This window comes from Mus caroli, unplaced genomic scaffold (assembly GCF_978045245.1).
Source record: "Mus caroli unplaced genomic scaffold, Mus_caroli_1 scaffold_8, whole genome shotgun sequence".
NCBI classification, from domain to species: domain Eukaryota; kingdom Metazoa; phylum Chordata; class Mammalia; order Rodentia; family Muridae; genus Mus; species Mus caroli.
Window position 1 is genome coordinate 4,394,646 of NW_028227263.1, and position 11,300 is coordinate 4,405,945.

The window sequence follows — 11,300 nt, forward strand, 5'->3', positions numbered from 1 at the left end:
GTGAGTTCCAGGACAGCCAGGGCAATACAGAGAAACCCTGTCTCGAAAAACAAACAAACAAACAAACAAACAAACAAACAAAACAAAACAAAACAAAAGATGAAGTAAAAATGTTTTGTTATACTTATTTTATCTAAGAAACTTTTTGTAATAAGATGTTGATTTTCTAAAATGAAGGAGGCTTATGAGGTGCACTGTTTATCACTGCAAACTATAACTATCTTAAGACAGACATATAGGTTAAAAAGTGCCAAAGGAATTATTTTGGGGGGAGTGGTGGTGGATGGATTTGTTTAGACAGTCTACTTACAAAGCCCTGGCTGTCCTAGACCTCAATATGTAGACCAGGCTAGCCTCTAACTCACAGAGACCTGCCTGCCTCTGCCTCCAGGATCAAGGGTATGACCCTTCATGCTTGTTGCCAAAAATTTCTTTTTTTTTTTTTTTTTTTTTTTTGGCTTTTCGAGACAGGGTTTCTCTGTGTAGCTCTGGCTGTCCTGGAACTCACTCACTCCAGGCTGGCCTCGAACTCAGAAATCCGCCTGCCTCTGCCTCCCGAGTGCTGGGATTAAAGGTGTGCGCCACCATGCCCAGCTTCTTTTTTTAAAAAATTGAGGCCAGGCAGTGGTAGTGCATGCCTTTAATCCCAGCACTTGGGAGGCAGAGGCAGGCAGATTTCTGAGTTCAGAGGCCAGCCTGGTCTACAAAGTGAGTTTCAGGACAGCCAGGGCTACACAGAGAAACTCTGTCTCGACAAAAAAAAAAAAAAAAAAAAAAAAAAAAAAAAAAAAAAAAAAGAAGAAGAAAGAAAAAAGAAAAAGGGCTGGTTAGATAGCTCCAAGATTGTCGACTTGGATCCACTGGGTGGAAGAAGAAGAGAACTTCCTAAAAGTTGTCCTCTGACCTCCCATTCATGCTTTGGTACCTGCATGCACCCACACCCACACACACACACACACACCTCCACCTCCACACCCACACACTAAATAGATAAACATGCAATCTGGAATTAGAGAGAGAGAGCAGTGGTCATGAGGATGTGCCCTGACTTGCTTACAGGCAAATCAATGATTTAGATGACAGGGACAAACCACAAGACAGGCTCAATCATTCGTGCTGATTCAAGAAGAACAGACAAGCTGACAAGTCCCAGAAACAGGAGCACAGACTGATGGGCAGCCTGTAACCTCCCCACAGACGCAGGCCCAGATGGCCTCTTGACTAAATACCATCAAGTATTTTCTCAAAGAATCAATATCAAGTCCGCACAAGCTCGGTTTAAAAGGAAACAAACACAGGGACTAACAGAAAGCGCGTGGTGGGGATTTCCCAACACACCTTCCAGGGCCAGGAGACAAGGGTAGGTGATCTCTGTGAGTTCAAGACTAGCCTGCTCTACAGAGTGAGTTCCAGGACAGTCAGGGCTTAAAAATTGATTAAAGGCAGTCATTTCCTGTCTTAGTTAATGTCCTATTGCTATGAAGGGACACCATGACCAAAGAAACTTCTAAAAGAAGGCATTTAAGTGGGGACTTTCTTACAATTCCAAAGGATGAGTCCATGATTATCAAGGTGGAGAACAGGGCAGGAGGTAGGCAGGCAGGCCCAGCACTGACACAGTGGCTAAGACTTATAGCCTCATCTACAAATTGGAGAGAGAAAGCTGAGACTGGGCCTGACATGGGCTTCTGAACCCCCAAAACCCACCTTAATGACACACCTCTTCTAACAAGGCCACATCTCCTAACCCTTTCTGAAACAGTTCAGTGAACTGGGGACCAAGCATTCAGACACGTGCGCCTATGGTGGCTATTCTCTTTCAAATCACACTCCCCACCAAGACCATTGAAAACTTCCTAGTTAAAAATTGAGGCAAAGCTGGGTGGTGGTGGCGCACGCCTTTAATCCCAGCACGTGGGAGGCAGAGGCAGAGGCAGGTGGATTTCTGAGTTCGAGGCCAGCCTGGTCTACAAAGTGAGTTCCAGGACAGCCAGGGCTATACAGAGAAACCCTGTTTCGGAAAACCAATAAATAAATAAACAAATAATTGAGGCAAAACCAGCGGTGGTGGCACATGCCTTTAATTCCAGCACTTGGGAGGCAGTCTCAAAAAACCAAAAAAAAAAAAAAAAATTGAGGTAAAAATAAAAATACTAAATGAAAATGAAATGAGGAAGTGAGGAAGTAAAGAAGAAGCAAAGTAAAAGAAAGGAAAAAACAAGTTAGGAAAGAGGAGAAAAGGACAAGAGATAAACAAAAAAAAGTTAGGTCATAAAATTTCCTTTTCTCAAAGTCTGGCAGTTAGACAAAAGCCAGATTCCCTCAGGGGTTTAAGAAGATAGTTATTGCTAAAGGACTCCTTACTTGGGCAAAAACAAAAACAACCCCCCTACCCTCATTAACAAATGCTTGTGGTGCTATTAGCATATGGAGCCTGCCCCCATCTCCCCAGTCCCTACACTTTAGTACTTGTTGACAGTCATCCTGGCGAGCCCCCTACCCCAAACCTTTCCAGCTCCTGAGCTTCCCTTACCCCACCTTCTCCAACTCCCCTATAACACGCTAGATGAATAAAAATGAGGACAGCGAATGCTCCTAGGCATGGTTGAGGAGAAGGATTTTATTGTAGATAAGAGATCTTGTACAGCCAGGTACATCTGGAAGAGTCTAGACTGAACTGGGTGGGGCAGGAGAGCTGAGAGGAAGAATAGAGAGGGAAGAGGGTGCAGGGATGCAGATAGGTCCAGAAGAACCAAGAAAGCTTGCAGCCAACACAGTTTATTTAGAGATCAGGAGAAAGACTCCTTTTAGCAAGTCGGAACGCTCTTAAGTCCCTGAGGAATGCCGGCTTTTGTCTAAATGCTGGACTTGGTGGGGTGGGGGGGATTTCTTGAGATCTAGACAGCCTAAGGTTGCTAATAGGGTGCATTCGGGCTGGCACAGTGGGGAAGGCTCGGTAGGAGCGTGGAGAGCTAGTCACATCGAACTAACAGTCAGGAAGCAGCAAGCGCTCTCATTCTTATTCAGTCTATAACCCCAGCCTGAGAAGTGCTGTCACCCACACTTTCCTGCCCAGTCAGTCCTACAAACTCCATAGATAAGCTCAGGTTTGCAGTCATACTGATGAAGAAGTAACAAAATTCTAGGCCTTTAGGATGAGGCTTGGGAATGTGACCTTTGTGACTCATTGCTCCAAGGTATGCTAATCATACCTTGATAGCGACATTCCTTCCTCCACCTACCTGCTTCCTGGGTTCAAAGAGTGTTCATTCAAAGAAAGTCACCCTGACCAACACCGGAAACTGCCATGCAAATGTGCTATTGTTAGGGGCTCTTAGAAACTGAGAGTTAACCAGAACAATTACCAGGTAGTCTCTGTGACTCTTGTGACTTTGCACTTCCTTGTGACTCTTAACTGGTATCTTTGGTATTTTTCCAACAACGCCCTCCCCACTTCCTTGAGTTGTGGTTTCTTCCTTTAAATACCCCCTTATACAGCTACTCGGGGCGCCATAGTCCTCTACCCCTGCGTGGTGTATGACCATGGGCCCGAGAACGCTCTCGAATAAAAATCCTCTTGCAGTTGCAGCAAGACCGTTTCTTGTGTGATTTGGGGTGTCGCCTCTCCTGAGTCAGAACGTGGGTGAGGACTCACGTTGTGGGTCTTTCACTGACAATGAAGATTCACGCTAGTATATATTATTCAGGCTGGTGCTGACCCCAGATTCCCTGAGGGTCAGTTCACTCTCACGGATACCTTTACTATAGGTTTTGTCTTTTGGGAAGGTGGTGGGTAGATCAGGGGACATGTGTCCTAGTGGGAAGTGCTCGAGTTCCTGGAGATGTGGCCTACTGTGAATACTGGTCTTTGCTGGATTTGCCTGGCTCTGTGCTCCCCTGTGAGGCACCAACCCTAGTCAGATCTCAAAGCCAATGGGCTGCCAATCTTGGGCAGAACTTCAGGACTATGAGTCCAAAGCAAACCATTTTCTTTATTAGTTAATGGTCTGAGGTATTTTGTTATAGGGATAGAAAACTGACCACCACCAGGAAATAGGTGCATAGCTTTCTGCACTAGTAATGCTTAACCTACAGACTGTATCACGTCGCTTAGATTCATTATAGTTCAGTTACATTAGCTGGGGAATTCTTCTCTGCTTCATTCTGCTTACAGGGCCATAAACCATTTACATGCAATGTAATTCTCATTTGTTTTGGGATTGTTACTATAACATCTGATCTATGGAAATCTGATAGATGGGTATTTATATGTCTTATCAGTCAATCAATCTATGTATTGTCTTTTTTGAATCTTAGTCTCACATTGATCTAGAACATTCTATGGCAGATATATTCTGAAGTACTTGTAATCATGTGTTTATTATATGCATTTATCTTACTTAGAAGTCTGGTGGTAATTTTAATATGTTGTGACAGATCGTATTTCTCAAATTCCTCTAGGTTTTCCAGTCCATTTTGGTCCGCTAAATTCTTTTGCTTTTAGTACCCGTTTTCTCAAGCTGCTTCTATCCAGCTGTGCAGGATTTGTAGTCAAGGGTGTGGGCTTTCTCTGGGGTTTTGTCAGTTCCCTTCCTTGGTCTGTTCTGTATTCTGAGGCTATAAAACCTCTAAATGGGGTTTGCCCAGGAATTCCCACTGAATTCCTGTGTTTGCAGGTGTGGTTGGGTTTTGTCCTGGCCTTTCAGTTAGTTTGTTACTGTGTCATTAGGCTTTGTTTCCTAAATGTGTCTCAGCTAGCTGTTATACAATGCTATAGCTTCTGAAGGGAAGCCAGGCGTGCTCTCTCTGTGGGGGACAGGTGGGGGTGGGTCACCTCGGCATGGTGAGAAGAGCCAGATTTCTCTCCCCTTCTGCTGAGGGTGACTCAGAAGATGAGCCTTACTCAGGCAGTCCTTGCCAGCCTCTGCTTACTCACGTTTATTGAGTCTCTTTTAGCACTGAGATCCCTTGTAGCCTGAGCTACAGCAGGGTAAAGAGCCGCAGAGCAGCCTTAGTTGGTAGTCTGGTGAGAACAGCGGAGGGCCTGATGGCGGCGGACGCGTGTACTAAAGACGGTTGCCACCCAATTTGCTCTGTGGTTGTTTGCTTTGTCTAGCTTTGGGTCTCTTGCCAGTCAACTTTCTGAGAATGAAGGAGACCTCCTGGGGTGAGCCTTGGACTTTGCTTCCTGCAGCATGACCTATTCCTGGGATTACATCCCACATCCCACCTCCCACCAAGATCATGATGTGCTCTGCCTCTCCCTACTCAGGAAGATGGTAGGTATAAGAGTGACCCCCCCGCCCCCCCAGCTCTTGGAGTCAGTTTATTGACCTTTCACCCTTCTTGCCTTGCACTGAAATTTGAAAAGTCAGCTCCACGTGAAGTTACTGAAACGGTTAATTTGGCTAAAGAGTTTTTTGTTCCTTTGGTTTTTTTTTGTTTTTTTGTTTTTTTTTGGTTTTTCAAGACAGGGTTTCTCTGTGTAGCCCTGGCTGTCCTGGAACTCACTTTGTAGACCAGGCTGACCTCAAACTCAGAAATCCACCTGCATGCCCTCCCGGAGCTAATGAGTTTGTTGTGTCCCTCATAAAAGACTTTCCCTCCCTCCCTCTCTCCTTCCTTCCTTCCTTCCTTTCTTCTTCTTCTTTTTTTCTCTCCAAACAGGATTTCACTTAGACCTGGCTGTCCTAGAACTTTCCATGAAGACTAGACTGGCTTTGAACTTAAAAAAAAAATCCACCTGTGTCTGTCTTTTAAGTGATGGGTATAAAGGTGTGCACCGTCCCCCCCACCCTCACCCCCTTGCCTTTTATTTTGATTCTTTCTTTCTTTCTTTCTTTTATGTCTTTATGTCTTTATTTATTATATGTAAGTACACTGTGGCTGTGCACAGAGGGCACCAGATCTCACTGTGGATGGCTGTGAGCCACCATGTGGTTGCTGGGATTTGAACTCTGGACCTTCAGAAGAGCAGTCAGTGCTCTTAACCACTGAGCCATCTCTCCAGCCCACCCCCCCCCCTTTTAAAATGAGTGTTTACTTAAAAAAAAAAAAAAGACAAACAAACTTACAAGTGTTTTGCCTGCACTGTGTGTCTTAGCCCGTGTGCCTGCCTGGTGCCCGAAAGAGGATGCTGGATCCCCTACACATCGAGTGTTACAGATGGCTGTGAGCTGCCGTGTAGGGCTGGGAATCGAACCAGGGTTGTTTGGAAAAGCCACAAGTGCTCTTAACCCCGAGTCATCTCTCCAGCCCCTTAGCTCAGTTCTGAGGTCAGCTCTCTGATTGGTTCCGTGGGATAAACTCCGAGTTTCCCACATTGCGATCTTGTGCAGCTTCTCTTTAATGATGGTTGTTTCATAACTGGAAGGAAAACATCTGCCTTCTAGGAATTCTCAGGCTTCAGCCAAGTGACTGGAATTTTCCAGTCTCCCAAAGCAGACCCTCTTCTGTCAGCCAGAGGCATCTGGGCCCTGAGCTGGGAGGTACCACCTTCCCTCACATACAAGGAGGGGCAGCTCCCAAGCCCATACCTGCAGCAAAAGCAGCCAAGGAAAGGCCATGAACACCATCAGAGAAGCCCCCCCTCCCCCGCAGTGAGCGCACGCTTAGGGGTGCCCGGGGGTGGGCTGGGCTGGTTGTGTGGAGTCAGGCTGTGGCCCTGAGGTGCCCCAGCTGATGACCAGCCTGGTGCTGAGGAGACTGCCACACCTGGGAGTGGCCACAGGACTCCAACCTTAAACAGGAAGTAGAGGCCCTGGGACAAGTTCTGATTTGAGTTCCAGGACAGGAAGTTCCCGGATCCTTACCCATTCCTGCTCTTCTGCTGTGGAATAATTTGGCCCTCAGTTATTTAGTTCTGTCTCCCCTCAGTACTTAGCTATTTCCCACAAAGCCAGAATAGAGGAACAGGAAACTTCTGGGAAATAAAAAGTACTGGGGGTGAGGTGGGGTGATGGCCTTATGCACATGCAGAGGTGCATAAGCACACCAGTGAGGCCAGCCTTCTGCCTTTTCTCTCACTACCCTAGGCATCAAGGGAAGTTGGGAACCAGATGGCGGCTGTCAACACCCATTAGATCCCTCCTGGGTGGCTATGTCCCCTGCTGTTCTAATCAGCCACACTCGTGGGCAGAAGACAAGTGGGTCCTGGCCCATCACTTGTAAGGGGCTCTATCACTCTGCACCAAGCATCCCCACCCCCTCCTGTTAAGAGCTGGCCTGCCCCCTGCCTGAATCCACTGCAGCACTTCCCGTGTCGGCACCAAGGCCAGACTGATGTGTTTATAGAAAGATAGATTTAAGATATGTTCTTTTGGGGTTGTGGTGAGGCATGGGGGAAGAGATGTCTCGACATGGGCCCGCTGAGACATCCCCTTCCCCCATGGTATAGTATGGAATAAAGCTCATTCAGGGCATGGGGAGGGGAGTTCAGAGAGTAGCAGAGGCAGAGAAAGGCAGAGAGAGGGATAGAGTAGAGAAGTAAAGGCTGGCCCTGAGCACGTGGGGGTGGGGAGGGAAGGGGAAAGGAAAGAGCAAGAGAGGGAGGAGGGGGCAAGCAGCCCCTTTTACAGTGGGTCAGGCGTACCTGCTGTTGCCAGGTAACTGTGGGGTGGAGTTTAGACAGACTGCTAACACAGACCCTTTAGCTACCCTAGGAATTTTGGATCAAAACCACTGTGGTGGTTGACAAGGAAGGGATGGGTGGGTGGCAAGTTCCACAGATACTGTGGGAAAGGCTGGGTGGACTCTGAGGAACTGACCATGGGAACCACAAGTAAGTACCCTTCTGAAGGCACCACTACGATGAAGAACCACATTTGGATGCCCTGTGGACCCCAAGAGACCTGCAAACTTGAGCTGCAGGCGTGGACGTGGCTGCCACCACCCCCGGGTCTAGTCTATGACAAGATGAGCTAGGGGAGGATGGGAGGCCTCTGCCCAAGTGTGGTACTGCACAGCCAAGGTTAGGGGTGCCTGGGGTGTCCAGACTCACCAGAAGCTGGCACGACTACATTTGGGTTTTCTGCCTGTTGCTCACCAAGGCAAGTAACAAGGGCTTTGTGTGGCCCTCATCCCAAACTCCCCACCCCAGGATCTGAAGCAAACACTAGAAGCGGGAGGTTAGAGAGGCGAAAGAGATGACAGGTTCCTACTGCAGAACCCAATGTGTTGTGTGGGCTTAGAACAGGAGTCCAAAGCCCCAACACAGAGCCCTGGGATGTGATTTGTCTGCATAGAAGGTGCACCAGAACCTTAAAGGGTGAGGCATCAGTGGACTGAACACTTCTCAGATCATTGTTCTGTATCAGTTCTGGGCACCCTGGGGACGTGAAGCCAGGAGGCGGCAAAGCTCACACCCGGTCCCCCACCCCCACCCCTCGCACAAAGAACTCTGGTTAATTACTGCCCAGTTCAAGTGGCCAGAAACCTGCCCTCAGACTGGGAAGATGCAGGACGAACTCAACACAGGACTAGTCCAGGGACAGAAAGTCACAGCGCGTGCACTTTATTGAGTCCACCATGGACAGATATGTGAGTGTCACATTTGCATATGTATGGAGCAAATGGGCAGGACTAAGTCTAGGGTTTGGGGCAAGGAAACACATAGCAAGCCTGGGAGGCCCCAGAATCTGTTATCTACTGTGAGATGCTGCAAGACATCTCACATCATCTAGTGGCATAGACAATGATGACGACGATGGCCATGAGGACGGTGAAGAACAGGGAGCTGATGTTCAGGCACCTGGCGGTGGAGGCGAAGGCCTGGGCCCCAGTCGTATCACCCACCATCTTCCTGTCCCTAGACTGGAAGAGACCAGATGGTCAGTGGCCCTGGAGCTGGCCAACGGAAAGACAAGAACCGACTCACTCGGTTCCCCATCACCTTCCTAGCCCACTGTGTTCCTCTTAATCTTTAGGCCAGGGACCTTCTTCCACTTACCACACTCACCACTACCCAGAAACAGCCAGCACTAGCCTCTCACTCTACTGTTTCCTGCTAGTTCCTAGTGAACTTTCCACCCAGCCAGGAGTGCTAATCTTCAGGGTTAAGGAACATTCCAGGGGGCTAGAGAGAGGGTTCAGCGGTTATGAGCACTGACTGCTCTTCCAAGAGGTCCTCTCACACAGGAGATAATGGATGTCGGCCTCGAGGCTCAAAAGTTAGGGGTTTATATAGGAAGGGAGTGGGGGTAGGGGAAGAATTGGCACAGTTACACACAAATGGCAATTTAAACATCTGAGAGCAGTATGTGATAGTAACTCTAAAGGGAGGGTGTTTATCTTGGTCGGCAGGACATCGGCTAAGCTCAAACCATATCAGCAGGTGGCCCATTTCTCATCTGAGCTTGTCATGGGAGATTGTCCTTGCGTGCCTTTCTTGTCTCAATGGCTAGTTGGTTCCTGGGATGACTTTACAGCCTTTGTTCTTTTATTATTATTATAAGTAAGTACACTGTAGCTGTCTTCAGACACTCCAGAAGAGGGCATCAGATTTTGTTACGGATGGTTGTGAGCCACCATGTGGTTGTCGGGATTTGAACTCAAGACCTTTGGAAGAGCAGTCGGTGCTCTTATCTGCTGAGGCATCTCTCCAGCCCCCCAGCCTTTGTTCTTTGCTCTAAGCCCAAAAAGCCCTCCTAACTAGCAAGCCGCAAGAGTCATGGACCTTGAATAAACTTTCTGGCTAGGGCTTTGAAGTCTTGAATTTAGCTTTCTTTCTTTCAAGTTCAAATCTCAGCAACCACATGGTGGCTCACAACTATCTATAATGAGATCTGATGCCTTCTTCTGGTGTGTCTGAAGACAGTTACAGTGTACTTATAATAAAGTAAGTACTTAATAAATAATTATAAGTACTTATAATAAAGTAAAACTTAAAATAAATCTTTTTTAAAGGGGGGGGGCCATTCCAAGAATCAGGAAGTAAGGAGACTTCCTTCAAACTCTAGGCTATGATGAAGATAGCTTGACCCACGGATCCCCAGGCACCTCCCGGGATTCCCTCAACACATACATACACATACACACACACACACACACAAAAGGATGCATATATAGGTACAGGCTCCCCCATCCACACCATCCTCCGCCACACACACACACACACACACACACACACACCCCAGGTACCATCTGGGTAAGTCAAGGTTGAGGCCCATACAATACCTTCACAGAGTAGGCATAGGCTATGAAACCTAGGCAGCAGAAGTTCATGAAGAGTGTATTGAACAGGGACCAGACCACATGGTCAGGCGTGGTGATCTCAGGCATGTTGATTGTGGTGGCTGTCGCAGAAGTTGAGATGTGGGGTGACCCCAGTACAACCACCTCTTGCTGCTCCTTAGGCATCTCTTGGCTTTTGAAGCTGAAGAGTTGAGAATAAGGAAGGAATGAGAAGGCCGTTCGTTCAGGCTGAGAAGTCCGGAGCCTGCTGCGAGGTGGGCGGGCCTTTTTTCTCCAGCGGGATCTGTTTCTCAGAAACCTACTTCCTTATGTTTACAATTTGGTGTGCTTTTTAGGGGCTGCGCGCAGTTAAGGGCAAATAATGGTTTCAAGTTACCATTAGGGTGTGGGCAGGGAGAGCCACTCCCACCCCTTTTCAAGCTGTCCAAATCCCCAGAGGCTGGGGTTTGAAGCTGTGAGGCAGCTCACCCCCTCCACTGGGAAGAAGAGGTGATTGCAGTGTTCTCCAGTGCATAGGTTACAGTAAGCAGAAGGGAACAACAAGGTCGCTGCGTTTTTTGCTTTGAGGAGAGATGACGTTTTGCACATTCTTTAGCTCCCTTTGTTGTGACTGAGAACAGGAACACACAACCTGTCATGGACTCTAACATCCACCCTCTGTACAGACAGGGCCGAGAGCTCAGGATTCTACATTTTTAGTTTATTTGCTTTTGCCTTTGTAAGAGACTCATTCTAGAAGCTGAAGCTGAGAGAAAAACAAAGGTCTATATGACGGAAATTCTCCAGAGATAACTACCCCAAATCCTGACGCGAACTGCTATGTGTCCTAAGAAGGGGATTTTATTAGAATAACTTACAGGTGTGGTCCGAGGAGCCCTAAAATGACTGTCTCCTGATGGAAAGGCCTAGGATCCAGGCGTTGTCCACAAGACTAAAGTCAGCTGTGTCGATGTGGTGCTAGAGTCCCAGGGAGATTCTACAGATGTTCGATGGGATCCTGAGGAAGTAGGTTCTAATATCTCTGGAACAGGAGAGAGAAACTGGCCAGCAAGAGGGTAAGCAGGCAAAACCATTCTTCTTCCATGTCCTTTTATGTGGGGGTGCCACCA

The 11,300-nt window shown here is 47.7% G+C and overlaps 1 protein-coding gene across 1 annotated transcript; it reads right to left on the reverse strand.

Annotated features, from left to right (window-relative positions):
- Positions 1–8,481: 8,481 nt before the first annotated feature.
- Positions 8,482–10,589, reverse strand: LOC110298748 (interferon-induced transmembrane protein 1). Its single transcript, XM_085841175.1, has 2 exons — positions 10,174–10,589; positions 8,482–8,811 (listed from the first exon to the last, which is right to left on the reverse strand). Exons 1-2 carry the CDS (start codon positions 10,354–10,356, stop codon positions 8,674–8,676), a joined length of 321 nt encoding a protein of 106 aa, XP_085697301.1. The 5' UTR covers positions 10,357–10,589; the 3' UTR covers positions 8,482–8,673.
- Between the last annotated feature and the right edge of the window lie 711 nt (positions 10,590–11,300).